Here is a 25,160-nt window from a genome sequence, read left to right as displayed (position 1 = left end):
GATTACTTGCATGCCAAACAGCATAAACAGCAAATGATACGTAGGGCTAAGCAATCACACAACCAACAAGTCAGATCTAGGCTCTGCTGTCTGCCACATCTGCGTGAATGAAAGATTGAATAAGAGGGTATGTTACTTGTGGCTGCAGAGTGACCAGCACTGGGAACTGAATATCAAAGGATGTTTGACATTTATGAGGGATAGGTGAAAGGAATAGAAGATGGAGCAGTGCAGATGATGGAGAATGGGATCAGTGTGTTCATGAGAGAGAATCTCTGATCAGATGAAAAGGATGTAAGATTCTTTTATGTTCAGCAAACAGAAAAATACAGCAAGGGACAACAAATATTGTGTACTGTTTTGCTGAGAGGGACCTGCAAGTCTTACTGGATGAGGTTAGGCAGAAGCAGGATTTTCTCTTTCCCCAGCATTCTAGACCACAAAATCAGACCATGCCAGTCTTTTCTGAGGTTTCCAACTGGATTTAAGCCATCTCAGTCATCTAAAGGAATGCCAAACACTTTAGGAAGAAGGTCACTCCATCAGTGTAAGTGGTACCATCTTCTTTCTGATTCCTCACATTCACTCTATTTCTGCTACTATACCCACCTCACACTGAGGCTCATGCTGCACCATTCTCATTATTTCCTGTAATATCTTCTCTCACTCACGCTATACCCACCCCACATTAATCCTACCTGTCATCTGTGTTACCCAATCACTCACTTGGAATAAAATTCCACTTGCACCAAAGGTAACAGCCGTGCTATCTTCTTTCATTTTTCTTGATACCTGCCTCTGTTGAATTCCAGAAGAAAAGCATCTTACGATAGAATGATTGAAAACGGGTGACGAATTGTCCAATATTCAACTCCTCACCTCTTATGTGAAGACCATTCTGAATCTGACCACCCTGAGCAGTTGACTGTCGATGTCAAAGTCCCTGGACGGTCTTTGGAGGCTTCATTTAACTTACTGTGCCCCCGACTTGACTGAGTACTGTTTATAATCATGACAAGCTTCTTGCCTTCATGTCTGCCTTAAATGGCAAGATAGAAGTGGTATTGCTGACTACGGTGATAAAGTGCAGGAACTCAGAGTCTGAGAGTCGTGGAGCCAGATTGAATTGTGGCTTTGTGGAATTGGGTAATTATTTGAAGAGAAAACATTTGCAGGACTATGGAGAATGACTGGTGGAGTGAGACTAACTAAATTGCTCTTACAGAGAGATGACAAGGACAAAATGGGCCCAATTGCCTTATTCTGTGTTGTTATTATTCTTTGATCCTATGAATTATCTAGTCAGTACTGTAATTTTCATCTATCTCAATGTATTTTAACATACTAAAGTTAACTCTGATTTCTCTCCACAGATGCTTCCAGACCTGCAGAGCTTTTCCAGCAATTTCTACTTTTGTCTCTATTTTAATATAATTTCTAGTCTCCCTACCTTGTGCATGTGCTTTAATCAAATGTGACTGTTTTGTACGTTTAATCATTTTCAGTTGGAGTCCCTAGAAGGCGCTCAGCATGTTCCCCAACTCTGCGAACTGTACATTCAGGGTAACCAAATCTGCAGCTTACTGCCCTTGTCCAGCAACTTGCGGCTGTGTGTTCTTGATGCTTCAGACAACACGGTTCTTTCCCTCACTGACACTGTGCATGTTCTCGGAAGCCTGAGGAGACTAAAGAAGCTGAAACTCAAAGTAAAGATAGTTACCTTCCTTCAGAGTTTTTTATTCCACGAATCTTGCTTCTTAGGTTAAATTTTGGGAAATTTGGTGAAATCCATGGAAATACAAACAAGAGATAGTGTAGAATGGCCTGACCACATGGAACAGGCTAAAGCTGCTGACTGGCCCACTGCTGTATCCCTGTGTTCCCAACAACTAGTTTACACTCGTGCGATGTCAAAATTATTATCATAACTGTTAACCAACATCCTGCAGTAGGAATACATCTTGGTCAGAACATAAAGGTCAGAATCTATCTACTGAGGTAGCAGTCTCTGTATGTTAAGTATGAAGAAGTAGGAGCACTCAAATAGCCATTTTGTTTTAACAAAATGTTTATTAAAAATCTCTGTCTAGTCAACAGTCCAGTCCTTGCAGTGCCCAGTAGTTATGCAAGTCCAACAAGTACCACATGCTCCTTCTCCAAGTCATTCAGATTTGGAGGGACCGCAGAAGAGAGGCAGACAGTGACCATCTAAAAGCTGTGTCAATCTGGAGTTGAATTTTATCACAGACATACATTTCAAGTTTTCTTGCCAATCACTTGAGAAACAACTTTCTGCACTGAGCTGTAATGATCTGTTTGGGAACAAATGTCTATGCCACATTAGCTGTTAATGTTTAAAGATACTACACTGACACTCTCTGTCCTCTGTAATCTTGTGGATGATGTACTTGTTTATGTACTACGTGTTCGAGTGTGATCTCACATCAACTCAGGATATTTCAAAAGAACAAGTGATTCGCTAAGATGAAAAAGAATAGAAAACTATAAATTTATGAAGGGGTTGATACAGTAAGCATCGAGGAAATGTTTCTAGTTATGTGAGATTTCTAAAACTAAGGATCACAAAACTTAAGGAAGTCATTAATAAATTAAAAAAAGGAATTAAAGAGAAACATATGGCCACATTGGGTATTTGAGACAAATAGCTTTTGGTACATTTAAGGGGGAGTTAGGTAAATACTTGAACAAGAAAGGAATAGAAGATTATAGGGTTAAAGTTAAAAATCGCACAACACCAGGTTATAGTCCAACAGGTTTAATTGGAAGCACACTAGCTTTCGGAGCGAAAGCTAGTGTGCTTCCAATTAAACCTGTTGGACTATAACCTGGAGTTGTGTGATTTTTAACTGTGTACACCCCAGTCCAACACCGGCATCTCCAAATCAGGGTTAAAGTTGATAGGGTTAGTCGAAGAGGGATGTGAAGAGGATAATGTGGGGCATAAATACTACCATAGATCAGCTGGGTCAAACAGCCTATTTGATTGCTGTGAATTCTATACCATCTATGAAAATGTGGGTAGGAGTTTCTTATTCCCAGCTACAGGAATAAGAGATGCATCAAAAAGAAAGACAAGGAGAGATAGCACCCAGAACTAACTCAAGCCTTGCTATGATCTCGACCAGTGAATGTTCCTGTGAATACCTTGTAAGCAAAATGACTGCCATACAGTGGCAAAAGCCCTGTGAAATTTAGATATTCTTCTGAAACTGTTTTGCTGCAGAAATAGAACATAACAGATGTATTTAAAATTCTTGCTTAGGGCAATCCCTTAACCCAAGACAAAGGCTACAGCACAGCCTTCAGGCAATCCACTACAACTGAAATTCTGGACAGTGTTCTCCTGAGAGATCAGTATACATATGGGTCACTGTTTGCACCACATGTAGATGTACAAATGCAGACAAAGGAGGACCTGCAAGAGAAAGCACGATTGGCGATACAGAGCAAAATGCAAGAGAAACGAAGTGAAACTGAAAGTGCCATACATTACCTTCACAGCAAGATACTGTAAGTAAACACTTGCACTGCAACCGTACTTCTTTATTAATACTTTTACTCTGTGATCAGAAATTAAACTCTCAGAGCTCCCACTTCCTTGAAACTTGCTCCAAGAAGTTGACTTATGTCTTTTGTACCAAATAATTCTTTACTGCTCCAAAGCATTTAACTTTCTATAAAGTCAAATCCATTAATGATTAAATAATCAACATGTATCTTGGGAGAAGCTTCAGATCCCTGTTTTGCACTTACAATAGGTTGATAAATGGTTATTGACTCATCTCTAGCCTCCAATCTCATTTATAGTCAATCTTGATTTTATTGATACCACCAAGGTCAAATTGCTTCTCTGAACCTTCTCCTCTTGTTTAGTTTACGCTCCAAAGACACTTACACCCTGCTTTGCCATGTAGAAATAAAGATTGATTGCATCAATTCAAATGCATTCCTTCTAAGTACTTCAAAATTACTTAGAATTAAAAGAATTTACAGCAAAGAAGCAAGCCATTCAGCCCAACTGATCCACATTTATGCTTCAAACAAACCTCCTCCCAACTCCCTTCATCTAATGCTATTATAATTTCTTTCTGTCCGTGTGTTAATGCAGCTTCCCATTAGGTGTAGCTGTACTATTTGCTTGACATACTCTTTATGATGATGAATTCCACATTGCAACTGCTCTCGCTAAAAGGTTTCTCCTGCATTCCTTATTGGATTTATCATGACTCATACATTATACATTTACAATCTCTAGTATTGATCTCCTACAAATAGAAATACTTCTTCACTGCTGACCGATCAACTCCTTTATAAATTTAATTGTGAAACTGTGCAACTCCTCTCAGTTTTTCCTTCATTTCACAGAGTTTGAAAACCCAAGTTTGATGTCACAGAATGACAGAATTGTTACAAGTTAGCAGAAGGCCTTGGTCGATCATTTCTGCACGAGCATCATTACATAATGCCAATCTCCTGCCGTTTCTCCATACCCTTCTTTGTGATTTCTTTCCAAGTAATCATCCAATGTCCTCTTGAATGCTTCACTTGAATCTCGCTTTTCTCACATCACTTTTGTTTCTTTTGCACATCACTTTGAAGGTGTCCACCCCTCCTCAACTGTTGATCTATTGATCTATCTTGTCTTCATTCTTACACTTCCCTTCTTTTGTAATATTTTGTTATGAATCTTATAAAGGTTTTGAATCTATTCCATTCCTGGAATAGTCCATTCAGACACTTGAGATTGAGCAGTGCTGCTTTATGCATCCTTCTCTGACTGCAAATACACTAATCCCATTGTTAAATTGCCTGTAACATTGAATATGATTCAATGGGATGAGTATATTTGCAATCCTGATAAATAACTAACCAATGGACTAGGAGGAAATGAGTGTTGGGAAAGGGTCATTGAGCTATAGCACTGGTTAAGACTGAGATTTGAACCACTGGCTTTACCTCCACATTTCAATCTAACTTATTTATTTAACTGTTCATTTCCTTATTTACCATCTCAACCCCAGGCATAGTACACTGTCCCATCATCGAAATCAAGGTAGTGCTAACTGATGATGACCCTCCATCACATTACCTCTTTCCCTCACATGCTGTATCATCTTCCCTTTATATGTTGCAACCCCCTTCAAAGTTGTTATCCTCTTTGCACCCCAGAATGCAAACTCAAATTCCCACAGTTGACCCCTAATAACACCTTCTTGACTTTGAGTGGACAGACCTCCAGGATTGATTGTGGCTCATCCCCTTTCCCAATCTGGATGGACAGCCCAAAGGATAAGTGACCAGACCCCTGACTGTTGTGTGCAGCTCTCCCACTGCCTTAGCATGACTCTATGAACTGGTCAGCACTTAACCCATAGGATGACAGTGCCTGATTCCTCTGATTTTTATGACATAGATCCTGTGAACTTGACAGCCCAAAATAGCTGAATGACCATGTCCAACCCCATGGACTGAGAGTGGATGTTCCCCTTTACTGTGCTGGAACCCTGTGACTGGGGGCTATTTTCCTTGTCTTGACTGAGGACAATTCCATTAGACGTTGAGACAAGCCTATTTGGTTAAAGCACATTCTGTGTTTGCTATGTAAATTGATGGCTCATACTGCAGGCATAGATTGATGTAGCACAGTGAAGTACAACAACATGTCTTCCCATTTGACTGATCATTGCTGACAACAACCAGCTGCCTGGCTTGTGTCTGCACAAGCACGACAAAAGTACGATCTCTAGCTGAGATGGCACAAAAAGGCAAGGTATGGAAAGACAAGGAAAAGCTGTGATGCTGTGAGCATCCAAGCAGGCATAATGTGAGTGAGCAGCAAGAGTGTGAGCAAGGAGATGTAAATTGCCCCTCGTTGAGTCTATGAGATGAATGCCTGACTTGTCCTAGCAGCAGAATTACAGTGATAAGTACTAGTATGCTTCAAAGTGCAGCACAGAAGTGCAAAACCATATTGTAAGTGCATCAGAGATGTGCCATGATGGTGCAGATGGCTGGTGTATGCCTGATGCCAAAGTTTGAACTGACAATGAAAAGCTAATCTGTTTTTATTTAGTATTGATTAGTTTGTTGCCCATTTTCTGGAATGCTTTTATTTTTACTTTTGGATTTCAGACTTTTCTTCTTTCCTCCTAGTTGAGAAAAGTGTTTCTGTACTTTAATTGTGCAAATGCGTTTCATGTCTATGCATATTCACATCTATTAAAATGTCCATAATTTTCTCCATTTTCCCACCTATACTCCCTTTTTTTGATGATAGTGGTCCACTGATACTTTACTCAATTTTGAGCTTAGTGAATGTTTGTAGCCAAACCCACTTCTGTTCTCACCTGTGATCACTTGCGTAGAGTGAGGTCCCTTGTGCAGTAATTTGAAGAAGAATTCCCTTTAACTAAGGGGCAATGTGAGCTGGTACAGCTGTTTAACCTTTGTGATTAGATACAGGTTAAGGAATGGACCAGAAACCTTCCTAGGGTGAAAATCTCAGCATTGCATTTAAACATAAAATATTTTATTTCCATTCAAAGGACTTTAATGCTATTAGACCACAAGATCATAAAACACAAGAGCAGAAATTAGGCCATTTGGCCCATCGAGTCTGCTCTGCCATTCAATCATGGCTGATAGGTTTCAAAACCCCATTTTCCCACTTTGTCCCTGTAATCTTTGATCCCCTTGGCAATCAAGAAATTATTGATCTCTGTTTTAAATATACTCAATGATCTGGCCTCCACAACCTTCTGTGGCAATGATTTCCACAGGTTCACCACTCTCCATTCTAAACCGCCTTCCCTTTACTCTAAGGCTCGATCTTTATCTCTTCTGCTAATAGAAACATCTTCTCAATGTCCACTCTGTCCTGGCTGGTCAGTATTCTGTAAGTTTCAATCTGATCCCTCCTCATCCTTCTAAACTCCATCGAGTATAGTCCCAAAGTCCTCAAATGTTCCTCATATGTTAAGTCTTTCTGGGACCTATCTTGTGAACCTTCTCTGGATCCGCTCCAGGGCCAGTGCATCGTTCCTGAGGTATGGGGCCTAAAATTGCTCACAGTACTTTAAATGTGGTTTGAACAGAGCCTTATAAAGCCTCAGAAGTACATCCTTGCTTTTATATTCTAGTCCTCTCGAGATGAGAGACAGGGTGGTGGTGGAGGGTTGCTTTTCAGACTGGAGGCCTGTGACCAGTGGTGTACCACAAGGAATGGTGATGGGTCCACTGCTTTTTGTCATTTATACATATGATTTGGATATGAACATAGGAAGTATAGTGAGTAAGTTTGCAGATGACACCAAAATTGGAGGTGAAGTGGACAGCGAAGACTTTTACCTTAGAGTCCAACGGGATCTTGACCAGATGGGCAAATGGGCCGAGGAACGGCAGATGGAGTTCAAATTTAGATAAATGTGAGCTGCTGCATTTTGGTAAAGCAAATCAGAGCAGGAGTTATACACTTAATGGTAAGGTCCTGGAGAGTGTTGCTGAACAAAGAGACCTTGGTATGCAGGTTCATAGTTCCTTGAAAGTGGAGTCGCAGGTAGATAAGATAGTAAAGAAGGCATTTGGTTTGCTTTCCTTTATTGGTCAGAGTATTGAGTACAGGAGTTGGGAGGTCGTGTTGTGACTGTACAGGACATTGGTTAGGCCACTTTTGAAATATTGTGTACAATTCTGGTCTCCTTCCTATTGGAAGGATATTGTGAAACTTGAAAGGGTTCAGAAAAGATTGGCTCTTCTTGGTCTAACCTGCTCATTAGCTCTTCAAAATATTCCAACAGATAGGTCAGGCATGATCTCCCCTTGATGGAATCATGCTGACTTTGCCCTATTTTACCATGCATTTCCAAGTATTCAGAAATCTCATCCTTCATAATGGACTCCAAAATCTTACCAACAACTGAGGTCAGGCTAATCAGCCTATAATTTCCCATCTTTTGCTTTGCTCCCTTCTTAAACGGGGGGGTACATTATCAATTTTCCGGTCCTCTGAGACCCTCCCTGACTCCAGTCATATCTGAAAGGTCACTATTGAAGCCTCCACTATCTCTTCATGTAAAGCAGTCATTGAGAGATGTGTTTAAGTTCTTATATTTTTATTACCCCTGGCACTATTTTGAAGAAAAGAAGAGCAAAGCTCCTTCAACAGCATCTTTGAAACCTGTGAGCTTCACTACCTAGCAGGACAAGGGCAGTAGGTGTATGGGACTGCTACCACCTGCAAGTTTCCTTCATTCCACCCACCATCCTGATGGGGCAGTCTATTGCAGTTCCTTCACTGTGGTTGGGTCAAAATCCTGGAACCCCATTTACAACAATACTGTTGGCCACTTAACCTATATATACTGCAGCAGATTGAGAAGACAGCAAATCACAACACTTTCAAGAGCAATTGGGGATGTGTGATGAATTCCGGCCTAATCAGTGATGGTTATATCCCATGAATAAACTCATAAAACACAAAATAATTTATCGCTGATATTCTGTCCAATAATTATTGCTTATCAACATCACTGAAGAAAATATTATCTGGTCATTGTCACATTGTTGTTAATAAGAACTCACTGTGTAATTTTGCATGTTCTATATTCTATCTGTGGCTACACATCAATAAATTAATTTTCTTGGCTGCAAAAGTCTTGAAACTTGAGTTAATGAACAATGCTGTATAAATAAATGTAAATTCTATTTTTGAAAGGGTTTTGGAAACACATTCATTTGCAAATTTCAAATCAGAGTGAATGCAGATTTGAAAAGGCAAAGTTTGTAGGGCTTTTGTGAAAAGCAGGGATTGAGACTATTAGACTTTTTTAAAGAACCAGCACAGATATGACAGTATTTAACAAAACTAAAAGAGACCATTCAGCCTATGACTGACTTTTAACATTTCCATGCCCTTTGCTTGGATCTCAACAGTGCCAGACCAGAAGGTGGATAAGGGTGAGGGAAGTCATGAGGTCTGTCATAGTCCAGACATGCAATAATATTCCTCTCTGTTACACCATCCATTTCCGGCACAGTTCCTGGACTGCTGCCTCCTCTACTCTACCCATTCCAATGTGTTAACCCTTCTTCGTGTAAAGAACTGTAGTCCAAAATTTTGGTTGTAGGTATGAGCTATCATGAATTGGCATGCCTAATGCTTCATCTTTGTAACCCCATAGGAACCTTCAAAAAGGACAGCTGGATTACGAAGACAACTTAACAATGGAGTTGGAAGCATACAACAGGTACTTCTAGCAGATCCCCAAATCCTTCAAGGAATTGAAATGTTTTAGTTAGTATTTGCAAAGTCAGAAAGCATACACACCACTTTTTTATAGTTCAATAGGTTTATTTGAAATCACAAACCTTCGGAGCCCTGCTCCTTTGTCAGGTGAAGTATCAGATCAGGTCAGCACTCTGAAAGCTTGTGATTTCAAATAACCCTTTTGGACTATAACCTGGTGTCATGTTACTTCTGACCTTGCCCACACTAGTCCAACATCGGTACCTCCACATCATTAATATTTGCAAACATCATTAAAAATACCCACTTATGAACCTAAATATTAGCAATTTTTGAATTGCAAGAAAATAGTCAATATTAAATTGTTATAATTCTAGTTTACTCTACATTGGAGTGAATTTAAAGGTGGCTATAACCTCAAGGGCATCTAGGATTTTTTACTCAGACCCTTTGATGATGTTCTTCTTTAAGCACCTCCTTTCTGCAATGACCAAATACCTTTCCTGGAGAAACTAGGGTAACCTGAGCCTTATTTGCTGGACATCAACTAAACAAGATCTGATTATCTGTCTGTACTACATCCAGCTTGATTTTACTTTAGGTTAGTTTACAGTTACCCTCCACGGTGTCATACAAGGATATATTTCCAGAGATGTAACAACAATGTTGCTGGTTTTCACTTGGTTATGTCACAATTCTCTCTCTGTTCAATCCAAGTAACAGAAACACTGCTTCAAAATGTATTAGGTCTTGTACCAGTGTGACCATCATGAGTATGTGGAATACACTGTGCTCATTATTGGAGTATTTTTGGTGCTGAACCTCGCTCACAAAACCTGCCTGATAACATATCAGGGCCTGTTATGCCACACAAATTAATTATCTTAATCTACAGTTATTTCTGGGTGTTTCTCCAGAACTTTTCGTTATTGGTGTAAATTAATGTGCTATTAGTTTGTTTGTTTGAAACTGTTCTATGCATTCAAAACTGGGGAAAAAAAATTAACATTCATTCAGGTTTTACATCAGGTAAATTGATGTTCTATTAATTGATGCTGGGATTTTCTATTCAGCATGTTTTATAACGTCCTGCCCTTCCAAACCACAATTTTCAGCCAATTAATTTCATTAGTTGGAAATTTAAATACTGGAGGTGTCGGATTTTTGCAATGAAAGCTCCACTTCAACTAAGTCTCAGAATGGAAGATTGCCAGGCTTTTGCTTCTCCAAACCCTACTATACCAGGAGTTCTAAAATATAAAATCTCAGCATTTGGCTTCTAGTTGAATAGGCATAGGTACAGGAGGAAGCAGTTCACTCAATAAACCCACTTGGTTAGATCATAACTGATCTGCCAGAGGGCAGTGGAGGCCCAGTCTCTGGATTCATTTAAGAAAGAATTGGATAGAGCTCTTAAAGATAGTGGAGTCAAGGGTTATGGAGATAAGGCTGGAACAGGATACTGATTGGGAACGATCAGCCATGATCATATTGAATGGCGGTGCAGGCTCGAAGGGCTGAATGGCCTACTCCTGCATCTATTGTCTATTGTCTATTGTACCTCAACTTGATTTGATTTTCTTTGCTTCAAATTCCTTGATACCATAATCTAACAAAAATCTATTGATCCTAGATTGCTTTAAATGTTGAAGTTACTCATCTTCCAACATTGCCATTAGATTCACAAATCTGGATCAAATCCCTCTAAGTCTACTTTTCTGCAATGAAAATATAGTTATTTGAGTATTTCCTTACATCTAAGAGACTTTAGTCCAAACTTGCATCTTGTTCTGCTTTTCAAGAATATTTACAAAGCAGTCATTCTGAGGACAGATGATATTCACATTGGCCCTAATATCCAGGTTGGATGGATCATTTACCAACTTTAAAAGCTAGAAGGAAGTTTGTTATGATGCATTCGTAATGTCCCTGCCTCTGAGCCAGGCAGCCTGGGTTCAAGTCTCATCTGCTTCAAAGGTAACATGTGAACAGGTTGATTAAACCTAACTGTGAGAGAAAGGGAGAGGGCTTGCACTCATTAGTCTGGTGGGATTCCAGCTTTTGGGTGTGAGCATGTCAATTTTAATGTTTCCATTAATTGTGTAGCAGAAATAAATCAAAACCCCTGACATTTTCTCTCAGGTATTTAGACATAATTCCCACTGAAGATTACCATAGCATTGATCCCAAGAAGGTTCCGTATGCCATGGAAAAATACATGTTCACTCAGTTTTGGGAAAGATGGGATCAAGGGAAGCGAAGGCAAGAATATCATCCATTCAGAAACCTGAGAAAACCAGATGAGGTAAGACCAAGCCTTTGGGCCTCAATCTTTATCTGGGCAGACAGTTCACTTTTTACTTTATATTAGTAAACTTTACTGTCTGTGCTTATTACCGAACTGGGAAATATTGCTGCATAAATGTATTTGATTGGTATATTTGGCCATTCTTTCCCTGGTTACATCCTCCATTGAAATGGTCATGATGATTCAAAGACAGGATGGAATCCTAAATGGGCCTGAATAATATTGGCCACGGTGGAAAATTTGGCAGAATCATGTAAGAAGTCAGGTTGGAAACAACTCACTGTGTCTTTTAACAGATACAGGCATCGAGGCAAGATTCTCTCTGGGCAGCAGTGAGTTGTGTATTGGGAGGCATGTTTGCTTGTTAACAACATTATTAGTTGTACATCTTGCCTCATATTTATGCAGCTGACTATTGTGGAAGGTGGAAGTCATGAATCCTCGATGTGGAGGTCAGAATGGGTACCAAAGGACTTCCATGTTGAATATCAGGCACCAGCAGATCGCAGCTAGGGCCAGACCAAGCTGGTATGGTCTGATGTTGTGGCCTCTACTACTGGTCCTGGGAAAAGAAGACATCCCATCTTTGCACCTCCCTGTTCACCAAGACCTCCATGTCCCTTTTGGCAAAGTGGGGTGCCAATTTTCTATTTCTGCCATTTCAGGACAACAGTCAGGAACTGTGTGGGGCTGCTCCAGACTGACAGTGCTGGTCCAGGTATACATTGACTTTTTAAAGATGCTTCTGGCACCAGGTTCATTGAGGTGTTCCAGATAAAGCAAACTGTTGAAAAGGACTAGAATCAGATGAGAGTGGCCTAATAACATCATAGTAGTAGTATCATAGGATCCCTGCAGTGCAGGGAAAAGGCCACTCAGCCCATTGAGTTTGCACTGAGCCTTCGAAGAGCATCCTACTGAGAGCCAGCTCCCCACCCTATCGCTGTAACTTTGTATTTACCATGGCTAATCCACCCAAACCGCACATTCGTGGATATTACAGGGCAAATTAGCATGGTCAATCCACCTAACCTGCACATCTTTGGACTGAAGCAACTGGCGAAAACTCATGCAGACATGGGGAGAACATGCAAGCTCCATACAGAGACTGTGGAGATACCGACATAGGGGTGGTGTAGGTAAAGTGGTGAGATTATTAAGATGTGGTGAGAAAACCCACTATCCACACAGTTAGAAACCTGACAAGAGTGACACCTAATCAAAAAAAAGATAAGATTCAGCAGAAGTTAATGGATGGATGAAAAATCTTGTGGCTGAAAGATCAACTGAGCTATTAAGCAGAGGAGGACTGACCATCATAAACTGCAAGATTTCCTTGTATCCCCCATAAATAGTTCCATAGCTTTGCTTTTCAGCATGCCTATTGGGTTCTTGTAAGCTTCAAAAGAACCTCACATTATTTTGAAGCAAGTCAGTCCTTCCTTTACAGTCAGACAAGTTGATATTTATATTATATCTTTTAGTGTATTAAATATCCTAAGATGCTTCACAGAAGCAACTAGCAAACAGAATTTGACACCACAGGGTGTAAAGAGATAATATGACAAATAGCCATAAACTTGGTCAAAGAGGTAGGTTTTATACAGTATCTTAAAAGAGGCTGAGAGATTTATGGAGGGAACTTCAGAGCCTAGAGCCCATGCAGCTGAAGGCACTGCCATCAATGAAGATTGACTAAAAGCAGGACCATGCAGAAGGCCAGAATCGGTGGAAAGCAGAGATCTGAGAAACCTGTAGGGTTGGAGAATGTCATAGAGAGTGTGAGGTACAAAGCCATGGAAGCATTTGAAAGCAAACACAGAATTTCAAAATCAAACATTGCTTTATGAGGACCTAATGTATGTTGTGAATGGAATCTTTTAAAATTTAGGATAGGGCATAACAATTTTGGATGAGTTCAAGTTTATGGACAATATAACAAGGTTATGCCAGCAGCACGAAGCATCACAGGGTCAAAACAGCAAGAGATAAATTTCGGAACGATATGCAACAGTTCATGTGTTTTATACTTCGAATGGATTCCATGTGAGCTGGTTAGGAATCAATATTTGGACTTAATTAAAAGATGTTTGTAAGGTTTGATGGATGGATGTAAGTTTTTCTGGATGACTGATCTTACACAGGTTGAGTGATAGTCTTCATCTGATTTAATTTGCTTCAAATTTGCTTAGACATTTCACGGGCTGGGAGATGAGTGTTGTTTCTATATTGGTGCTATTGACTCCTGCCTTTACCTGTGTATATTTTGTCACTGCTTGTATATGGAATTTAATAAAAGGCTAATCAGACACATCAATTCATCCAGATTATTTATTGTTTTCGAGAGTTGTGCTGACAGAGCCCAAGGCCTTCAATACTTATGAACTATTTAAGGTATGAGCACAAATAAGGGTCAGAAATCCTTAGTACACACCTACACCTCCAATAGACTTCTTTTTAATTAGAAACTTGGAGGAATATTATGCCATAATACTTTCCCACACATTTGTCTTGTATCTAGAAGCTGGAAGTGAGCCCAGAATGGAGAAAACAGGTATTGCTAAAATAACAGAACAAGGAGAGCACGTAGAATGGTTTGAACGGTGACATAGCTTGAGGAAAAATAGCATCCAATACATTTGTACTTTTTTATGGTGCTTTTGACAAGTGAGATTCCCCACAGTGAAAGAAATTGTTAAAATTGACTGGCCAGACCTGAAATTGTAGGCTTGAAGCAGCCTTGGCTCAAGTCATTCACCTTCAAATGTGAAATGGGGCATTTACAGTATCATTATCTAACCTGCTGTAAAAACGATTTGCATTGATAACACTACAGTTAATAACAGAAAAAAAAAACAATTGTGTGGTGGTCTTGGTGTAAAGGTAATGTCTCTGCGTTGGTAATGCGGAACCCTTGGCTAATGTTCTGGGGATACGAGTTTAAATCCCACTATGGCAGATGGTTAAATTTGAATCCAATAAAAATCTGGAATAAAAACTTAACCCAATGATGAAAGCACCTAGTCCATTAAAGTCCTATGAAGAAGGAAATCTGTTATCCTTACCTAATCTGACCAACATGTGATGGCAGCCTCACAGTAATGTAGTTTTCTCTTGACTGTCCTCTGGGTTATTAGGGATAGGCCATAAATGCAGGCCTGGTCAGTAATGCCATAAACAAATAAATTTTAAAACATCAATGGTGTTAGGAGGGCTGGTGGACCAGAATTTTCTTGCCTTCTGCTTTTTCCTAACTATGACCATTCTCTCCACATCAAATAGAGTCAGACACTTGGCAGTGAAATTTCATATTAGATGAAATTTTTTTTAATCACAAAATACACTGTAACGCATGTTCTTTTTTAACTGAAAATGTCTATGTTTATTGAGGCGAACGTTGCCCAATATGAGGTTCTTGGCTAAGCGTGAGTTTTTTGGGATTTCGAAACAGCTAGAAATAATTGGAATCCATGAGAAAAGCATATGGATCCTTAATCAAAGAAATCATTCAATCTTTCTGTGGTGATTCTAATGAGGTCAACCATAGAATATGAGTTCCTTGATTGAGGCTGTTAATCTGCTCCAATCAGGAAGCCCTGGCTGACAGATATAGATAGAGTGTCAGAGGTTCTGTTCACTCTGAGAAAGCTGGTTCAGTGTCAAGGACTCTCCATGTGTAAATAAAGGGTGACTTGGTGATGAGATACCAGTCTATGTAGAGTTATTTCACTGGTGATGAGAGAAAAGCACACTTCTGAAGAAATTCACTTGCAACAGTCCTCTTGGAGTTGGGGTAAGTATTTTTGGCACCATACCCTTATTTGGGAAGCATATTTGATCCTGCTGTCGAAGACTGGGCCCAGAATGTGGAAAGAATGCGTTGTTTTTTCTGGGCAAATGACATTGGGGCAGATGAAAGCAACAAGTAATTCTCCCGACAGCTTGTGGAGCCGCATCTTTCTCAATTAGTAGGAGACAAACTTTCCCTGAGGTACAAAATGCTAAAACCTTTCAAGAGCTTTAGGCCCATTAAGCCCACTGTGGCCTAATGGACACGGCGCTGATTTGCTAACCCCAGTATTGTGGGTTCAAATCCCACCTCTGGTGGCCTGACATTTGTTCTATAACTCCTGCTTCTTCAGCCAGAGAGTGGTGGGCCTGTGGAATTCATTGCCACAGAGCGCAGTGGATGCTGGGACGTTGGGTGACTTCAAGGCAGAGATTGATAAATTCTTGATCTCGCAAGGAATTAAGGGATACGGGGATAGTGCGGGTAAGTGGAATTGAAACACCCATCAGCCATGTTTAAATGACGGAATGAACTCGATAGGCTGAATGGCCTTGCTTCCACTCCTATGTCTTATGGTCTTAAGAGTTGACGGATTTAATTAAGGGATATAATGACCCTAAGCCTTCTGTAATTATGAGATACTATCGGTCTAACTTGGAAATTCAAGAACCAGGGAAATCCATATTGGGATTTTTGACTAGGTTAAGATCACTGGCAGAGGAATGTACTTTTACATTAACCCTTAATGAAATGCTGAGAGACTGTTTAGTATGTAGGATTAATGATGCAACCATAAAAAAAGCGTTGACTAGCTGAAGCCTAACTGGACTTCAAACAGGTACTACAACTGGCTTTATCGTTGGAAAAGGTGGCAAGTGGGGCATATGAGTGGCAGAGTATTCCAGTGGAAGTGGACACCGTCACCAGTATGACTGAGTTTGGGGAACACCACTCGCATAAAGGCAATTGTATAGCCTCACTCAGGACATATTCTGAACAGAGGGACTTTAGCTTACCCCAAAACAAAGTGAAGCTTCGGCCAAATGGTTAAAACTTTCTTCAGGATTGGGGTCAGCAAGCCAGGGTAATTGCTGCTGGTGTGCAGACTCGAGACAGCCAAGGACACCCACTTGACCTCAGTGGAGTAACAGAACTCATAACCAGTATCTAGGCAAATGCACACCTTGGCAAGCCCACCTATATCTGCGTTGGAGCACTTAAATTGCTTAGCAACATCCAAGTCAGAACCAATCAAAATAAACATCTGGTTAAATGGTCACCCAGTTCTAATGGAGGTTGATACTGGCGTGGCCAATTCAATTATCACAGAACCAGTCTTTAACAAAATTCTTCTGGACTCCAACCCTTAAGTTTGTGCAAGACCTCAGCTAGACTGAGAACCCATACCGGGAACCTTTACAGAATAAAGGTACAGCATTGGTTCCAGTCTCATATGTGAAGCACCTGGCTCAGTCACCACTAATTGTAGTGAAAGGCTTGGATCGGGCAAAATTGATTGAGAAAGATTCATCTAGATTGGCTGAACATTTTTTGTTCAGAAAATGTTGCCTAACTGAAGTCCTAATTAAATATCCAGAAGGTTTTCAGGAAGGTCTAGGAATTATCAAAGGAGCCAAGGCCACCTTGCATGTTGACCAGAAAGCAATTCCCCAATTCTGCAAGGCCCGCCCAGTGCCATTTGCCATATGGCCAAAAGTAGAGCCAGAGATCAGAAGGCTGGGAAGAGATGGAATCATCAAACCAGTATAGTTTGCAGAACGGACAGCACTAGTTGTACTGATTGTGAAGCCCAACGGGTTGGTTCGCCTTTGTCGGGATTTTAAACAAATTTCTTGCAGCTGGATTAATACCCAATCTCTTGCTAGAGGATGTATACACAAAGCTAGCAGGGGATCTGTCCTTCATGAAGCTGGACATGAGCCATGCAAACTTGCAATTGCGGTTAGATGGGGATTCCCAGACGTATGCTACAATTAATATCCATAATGGTTTGTATCAATATACGAGATAGCCTTTTTGGGGTATTATCAGCCTGTGCAATTTTTCAGTGGTTGATCAAGAGCATATTACAAGCTCTACTGCAGGTCGCCTTTATTTAGATGATGTGCTAATAACGGAAGAGCACTTAGAGAATTTGGACATAGTCCTTAGACATTTCTCCCAGGGAAAAATATCTGGTCCAGACACCCCTAGTGACCTACTTGGCCTACTTGAATTGACAAGAGTCCATTTACGCCCATTAGAAGATTAAGTGAAAGCAATCAAAAGTGCTACGGCTACCATGTTTGTACCAGGCCTTAGGTTTTTCCTTGAGCTGGTGAATTATAATGGAAAGTTCATACATAACCTGGCCTCTCTCCTGGCACCTTTGCATCAACTCTTAGGGTCAGCCTGGGAACGGGTATTGAAGAAACAGCTATCATGCTGTAAGGTGTTGGCACACAATGATCCCAAGTGAGATCTGGTATTGACATACAATGCCTCCTCGTATGGCATTGGGGCAGTATTAGCTCATGGGTGACCCAATGGCGAGGAATGTTGAATAGCGTATGGATCCAGGATTTTGGCTAATGTAAAGTGTAAGTATGTCCAGAAAGTGAAGGAAGGTTTGATGGTCATATTTAGAGTCAGAAAGTTCTGCCAATACCTTTACAGACATAAATTTGTAATAATAATAATTGGCTATAAATCTCTGCCATGTCTACTTAAAGAGAACAAGGCAGTGCTGCCCATAGCTTCAGGCCAAATTCAGCTTCGGGCTGTAATACTAAGTACATATAATTACACATTGGAACACTGACCAGTAGCCAAATAGCAAATGCAGATGCCTTCAGCCGCCTCCTATTGGCAGATACGCACTTCCAATCACAGCTGTCAATATCAGACTTTGGTCCTGACAAAACTGAAATTGCTGGTGGTTGTAGGGGAAGCCAAAGGGTTGTCACAACCAGACTTATAGAGTCATAGAGTCATAGAGATGTACAGCATGGAAACAGACCCTTTGGTCCAACCCGTCCATGCCGACCAGATATCCCAACCTAATCTAGTCCCACCTGCCAGCACCCAGCACATATCCCTCCTAACCCTTCCTATTCATATACCCATCCAAGTGCCTCTTAAATGTTGCAATTTTATCAGTCTCCACCACTTCCTCTGGCAGCTCATTCCATACAGGTACTACCCTCTGCGTGAAAAAGTTGCCCCTTAGGTCTCTTTTATATCTTTCCCCTCTCACCCTAAACCTGTGCCCTCTAGTTCTGGACTCCCCGACCCCAGGGAAAAGACTTTGTCTATTTATCCTATCATGCCCCTCATAATTTTGTAAACCTCTATAAGGTCTCCCTTCAGCCTCCAACGCTCCAGGGCAAACAGCCCCAGCCTGTTCAGCCTCTCCCTGTAGCTCAGATCCTCCAACCCTGGCAACATCCTTGCAAATCTTTTCTGAACACTTTCAAGTTTCACAACATCTTTCCGATTGGAAGGAGACCAGAATTGCATGCAATATTCCAACAGTGGCCTAACAAATGTCCTGTACAGCCGCAACATGACCTCCCAACTCCTGTGCTCAATACTCTGACCAATAAAGGAAACCATACCAAAAGCCTTCTTCACTATCCTATCTACCTGCAACTTCACTTTCAAGGAGCTATGAACCTGCACTCCAAGGTTTCTTTGTTCAGCAACACTCCCTAGGACCTTACCATTAAGTGTATAAGTCCTGCTAAGATTTGCTTTCCCAACATGCAGCACCTCGCATTTATCTGAATTAAACTCCATCTGCCACTCCTCAGCCCATTGGCCCATCTGGTCAAGAACCTGTTGTAATCTGAGGTAACCCTCTTCTCTGTCCACTAAGCCTCCAATTTTGGTGTCATCTGCAAACTTACTAATTGTAACTCTTATGCTCGCATCCAAATCATTTATGTAAATGACAAAATGTAGAGGGCCCAGCACCGATCCTTGTGGCACTCCACTGGTCACAGGCCTCCAGTCTGAAAAACAACCCTCCACCACCACCCTCTATCTTCTACCTTTGAGCCAGTTCTGTATCAAAATGGCTAGTTCTCCCTTTGTTCCATGAGATCTAACCTTGCTAATCAGTCTCCCATGGGGAACTTTGTCGAACGCCTTACTGAAGTCCATATTGATCACATCTACTGCTCTGCCCTCATCAACCTTCTTTGTTACTTCTTCAAAAAACTCAATCAAGTTTGTGAGACATGATTTCCCACGCACAAAGCCATGTTGACTATCCCTAATCAGTCCTTGCCTTTCCAAATACATTTACATACTGCCCCTCAGGATCCCTCCAACAACTTGCCCACCACTGAGGTCATGCTCACTGGTCTATAGTTCCCTGGCTTGTCTTTACCGCCCTTCTAAAACAGTGGCACCACATTTGCCAACCTCCAGTCTTCTGGCATCTCACCTGTGACTATCAATGACATAAATATCTCAGCAAGAGGCCCAGCAATCACTTGTCTAGCTTCCCACAGAATTCTCGGGTACACCTGATCAGGTCCTGGGGATTTATCCACCTTTAACCATTTCAAGACATCCAGCACTTCCTCCTCTGTATATGGACCTTTTGTAAGATGTCACCATCTATTTCCCTACAGTCTATATTGTCCATATCCTTTTCCACAGTAATTTTGAAACCTTTTTGGACCCAGAGAGACCAGATCACAGTAGAGGACAGCATATTATTATGGGGAGCAAGAGTGATTGTCCCAAGTAAAAATGGCCGCCAGATAGAAGCTGAACTCCACCAGGGTCATCCAGGGATTTCCAAAATGAAGATGTTGGTAAGAAGTTACTTCTGGTGACCAGGATTGGATGCAGACATAGCTGCATTGATCGGGCAGTGCCCTAAGTGCCAAAAAGGACATTACCGCCAGCAGCTTCCCCACATTCATGGGCATATCCAGGTAAATTCTGGACTCTGTTACACGTCATCCATGCAGGTCCTTTCATGGGCTCAATGTTCTTAGTCACTGTGTACGCCCACTCAAAGTGGCTAGATGTGTAGACAGCTCATTCATCAAACATGGGGATGATAATAGAAAAATTGCCATTATCTTTTGCAGTATGTGAACTCCCAGAAGTGCTAGTCACAGATAACGGCCATCACTTACCACCAGTCCCAATTCCAATTTGATTATCGGACCACTCCTCATGCAATACAAGGATAACTCTAGAAGAGTCAACACCAGGTTAAGTCAGATTTTCCCAGCCCTGGGGGGATGGTGAAATAGCATCAGGAGTACCAGTGCCGGACACAAGACTCCATTAAGCGAGAAAGACGGTTTACTTCAGGGGACGATGTTTGGTGTAGGAACCATGGGAATGGCCCTGCATGAGTAAGAAGCATCATCGATGTGAGATCAGGTTCAGTAATGTATAAAGTTTGGGTAGGTGCGACGCTCTTGAAAAAACACCTGGACCCTATGAAAGCTGCAAACTCGCAAATGGTGTGGGAGCCAAACATGCCCAGCTCCTTGACTGTTTCTCTGACTGCTCCAAAACCTGTGGGTTCTTCCTCTCTGTCAAGTATTAAAGATACCTTGGAGTCTGAGATGGGCATGGCACATATCGCTGCCTTGTTGCCTTTGCCGCCTATAAAGGAGAATTAATTTCTTCTGAGATACTCCAGGCACAAGAGGCAGTCTACTGTGTGTTACATGCCGCCCATTTAAGAGGCAGAGTTGGAGGATCCAACTGATCCAGTACTTAAACACTCCAGGAGGAGCTACAAATAAAATGAACTGGACTATGTCCTCCGACTCAGAGTGGGAGGGATGTAGTGACTGTAACAAGGTTAGCTAAATGGACCATATAAAATATGAATTCCCTCATGGGAGATGTTAATCTGGTCCAATCAGTGAGCCCTGGCTGACAGATACAAACAGGAGTGTCAAAAATAAGCACTGCCGCAGTTAGGTGGTAGTGTGGGGGTTAAAAAAAGAAGAAAAAATAAATTAAAAATTAAACAGGAGTGTTGTAACAGTATTGTCTAAAGAAAAAAAAAAAAACAAACAGGAGTGTGACATATTCTGTTCACTCTGACAGCTGACTCTGAGGGAGATCGATCAGTGTCAATGATTGTCCACATGTAAATAAAGTATGACTTGGTGACGGGATACAGGCCTGTGTGGAGTTATTTCAGTTTCCTGCTTTTTCTTATAGTTTATTTACTGGTGTTGCTCTATATGGCAGCTTTAAGTGAATACTATATATATTATTTCAAAATATTACAACGCTATGCCCTAAAGGCCATAAAGTAAAGTAGAGAACAAAGCTTCTACTTTCTGAGAACAGTATGCTCTAGTCCCTGTTTCTTAGGACTCCGGTGACATCAGATTTAACATTTCCACCATCCTCACAATATTTTGGAATGCGATCATCATTTAATGCTGAGCAGAAGTTCAGTACTCTATGAACTGGATTGAGACTGCCAGAAGTGTGAAAAACCCACAATGTGTAGCAGGTTAGCACTGCTTCACTGCTTTGCAAACATATTCAAAGATGGAATGAACACATTGCAGTCAAACCATGGGAGGCAGCCCACTGGATTTTGGGATTAAAGTATGTTGCTGGTTGAGAACAAAAGACAGATTTAGTTGTCAGCTACTCAATGCAGCACTGAGCTTTGGAGTATTGGTTGGGAACTATCCTGTTGTGAACACTAACAATCCAGATTGAAAAATATATTTTAAATACGTGTCTTTAATAGAACATTTGACAACTAGAATTTTGTAGCTAACAACATTACAGGATCAGCACCTCCTAAGGCACTTTATTGTGGAAATATATCACCTGTCCCCTGAGGGACTGAACTCTGTCTGAAATGCTTCCAAAAATAGTGTCATTGATATGCTGTTTATTGCCCAGGTGCACAGAGGAATTTAACATTGGCTTGGAAATGATTTCTTCTGATTGTTTAGGAATTTGTAGAAAATGTTATCTGTTGTTTATCTTTGTAACATCATTTTACACATTTTTTTCATGGTTTCTGTATCTCAACTGCATTAGGGAGTTTGTAAATTGCTTCTGTTCTCTTGAAACTCTTAAGGTTATTATGCCAATAAGCATGACTGCTTTTCCATTTATTAATCCTATCTATCCACTCTCTCACTGTAAGCCTTAATTTTTCCAGTCTCTAAAGCACAGTTTATTGGTTCTATTACTTATTTTGCATATATCTTTTTAGGAAGGAAAAAAGGAAAATTTGCTCCTATCCAATAACTTCCACACGCTTAAGACTCCCCAAAGTACCTTAGAGCTAGTGAAGTACTCTTGCAGTGGGGTCATTGTCATAGTGTAGGAGAAATCCAGCCATATACACACAGCAAGATTCCATAAACAGCAATGAGGGTTAACACCAGACTGGCACTTCTCAAAATGTTGTAAATTGATTGATAAATGTTAACTGCAAAACCAGGGAGAACTCCCCTGCTCTTCATCAAAATGGTGTCACAAAATCTTTTATGAGCACTCAGTATGTGAATTTTACACCAACGTGATCAATGTTCATGGACACTTAATTACCTTTCTCAGTTCCTTTCATATTCTCACATACAAGCTTTTAATAAAAGCTATTGAGTTCATAATGTCTAAAGGCAGGACAAGAGCATGGGAATCGGCTATTAATGGATTGAGGTGGGATCTGCAGGAGGCCTATGGATGGAAAAGGCATGTATTTGTCTGGATCTACTTATATTATCAATAAGTAACAATTGCAGTGAAACCTAAGATTGAGTTTAGAGCAATCAATAAAAGAACAAGTACGGTAGATTACAACTAAGGCAAGCTCTATGATGTCTCCTAATGTCTAGCATATAGTGCTCTTATGAGAGTAAGATGGTATTGAATGGACAGTTAATTTGAAAAAGGCAACACAGTAATCATGAAAGAGAACTTTTCAAATGTATTAGTCCCAGGGCCAGTCATAGAATTACAGAGCACAAAGGGAGGCCATTCAACCCTTTGTGCCATTGTCAGCTCTTTGAAATAACTGTGGAATGAATTCTAATTCCCTGCTCCTTCCCCTGAATATTTTACATTTTCAAATTATCCAATGTCCCTTTCAAATTATTATTGTTACTACTTCCACTGCTCTTTCAGGCCAGATACCTCAGATAACAGCAATGAGCTACACTAAATAAATTCTCATTTTCTTCTTTTTGGTACTTCAGCAACTATTTTAAACCCATCTATTTTGTTGACTGACCTTCCTGCCATCTCCTCATTCTCTTCGTCACAACCATTTAGCCTTCCATTCTTTAAAGTCGTAGTAGAGCTAGGACATAAGTGGCACCTTATCTTTCCACAGTGACTCCAATCATTGCAGACAATAAATTACCTGGATATGTAGTAAATATTATTATGTATCACAAAATAGTGGACAATATATGATATTGGGAGGAAGTGAGGACTGCAGATGCTGGAGGTCAGAGTCGAGAGTATGGTGCTGGAAAAGCACAACAGGTCAGGCAGCATCCTAGAACAGGAGAATTGACATATCGGGCTAGAACCCTTCATCAGGAATATATAATATTGGTTCAGGCAATTTGGAATGCTGTGTGCATTTCTAGTCACCATATTATTGGATGGCTGTGACTGCACTAGAGAGGGTGCAGAGGAGATGCACCAGATGTTGCCTGAGATGAAAAGTCTCTAATAGGAAGAGAAACCAGATAGGCACAGTTTGTTTTCCTTGGAGCAGACGTGGCTAAGGGGTAACTGATTGAGATATACAAAATTATGACTGGCATAGACAGAGTAGATCATGGGAATCTTTTCCCCATGGTTGATATGTCTGAGACCAGAGGGCATAAGTTAAAGGTGAGCAGTAGGTTTAGAGGAGATTGGAGAAAATGGTCTTCACCCAGAGGGTGGTAGAAATATGGAACATGTTGCCTCAGAGAATGGTGGTGGCAGGTATTCTTGCAACATTTAAGAGATATCTGGATGTGTACTTAAAATGGCAGTGCATAGTAGGCTATGGACCAACTGAAGGTATATGGGATTAGTGTAGTTTGATGTTTGTTGGTTGACATTAACATATTGGGCTGAAGGGCCTATTTCTATGCTGTTTGACTCTATGGCTCTCTCTCTATTACTGTAACACATGCAACTTTCTAACCTGCATTCACTGCAACTAAGTACCTTACAATCAACACTGAGTAAGAAAGTTTTGGCTTATTTATATCTTCATTTATTTTTGAAAAGCTTATTGCAAGTTCAACATACACTTATGCCAAACTGAGTTGAGTTGAGATCATTAAATAAGAAAGGTCACATTGGACCTGATATGTTAACTCTGTTTCTCCCTCTGCAGATGCTGTCAGACCTGCTGAGTTTCTCCAGCACTTTTTGTTTTTATTTCAAATCCCCAGCACCTGTAATACTTTATTTTTATTTTAGATGATTTATTAAGAAGTAACTTGGTGATAATCAGGGTGAGGTTTTATTGTGGAAGGAAGGAGATGCCAGGACCTCACTGATTGATAGGTACCTTCATGGACTTCAGTGAGGACTACCTCCCCCCCCGGATACAAGATTGGCTGGCTAGCAAAAATAGAAAGAATACATAAATGAGTTTTATCTGATTGGCAGAATGTGATGACTGGTGTCCCACGGGGGTCTGTTCTGGGTCTTTAACATTTATAATTACATCAATAACTTAGATGAGGAGAGCAAAGGCATGGTTTCTACATTTGCTGACATCATAATTATAGGAAAGTACTCTGTGAAGAAGACATAAAGAGTTTACA

The 25,160-nt window shown here is 40.7% G+C and overlaps 1 protein-coding gene across 1 annotated transcript in view; it reads left to right on the top strand.

The window, feature by feature from the left end:
* The window catches only part of LOC140466622 (uncharacterized), a 61,383-nt gene that overhangs the window by 15,872 nt on the left and 20,351 nt on the right, over nucleotides 1-25,160 (top strand). The window contains exons 5-8 of the mRNA XM_072562071.1: nucleotides 1,506-1,706; nucleotides 3,284-3,531; nucleotides 9,201-9,266; nucleotides 11,408-11,570. Coding sequence (XP_072418172.1) covers nucleotides 1,506-1,706; nucleotides 3,284-3,531; nucleotides 9,201-9,266; nucleotides 11,408-11,570 — 678 coding nt within the window. The remainder of the gene's footprint in view (nucleotides 1-1,505; nucleotides 1,707-3,283; nucleotides 3,532-9,200; nucleotides 9,267-11,407; nucleotides 11,571-25,160) is intronic.

This window comes from Chiloscyllium punctatum, chromosome 44 (assembly GCF_047496795.1).
Source record: "Chiloscyllium punctatum isolate Juve2018m chromosome 44, sChiPun1.3, whole genome shotgun sequence".
NCBI lineage: Eukaryota > Metazoa > Chordata > Chondrichthyes > Orectolobiformes > Hemiscylliidae > Chiloscyllium > Chiloscyllium punctatum.
Note: the sequence above shows the minus strand (reverse complement) of the source record. Positions and strands in the feature narration are given on the sequence as shown.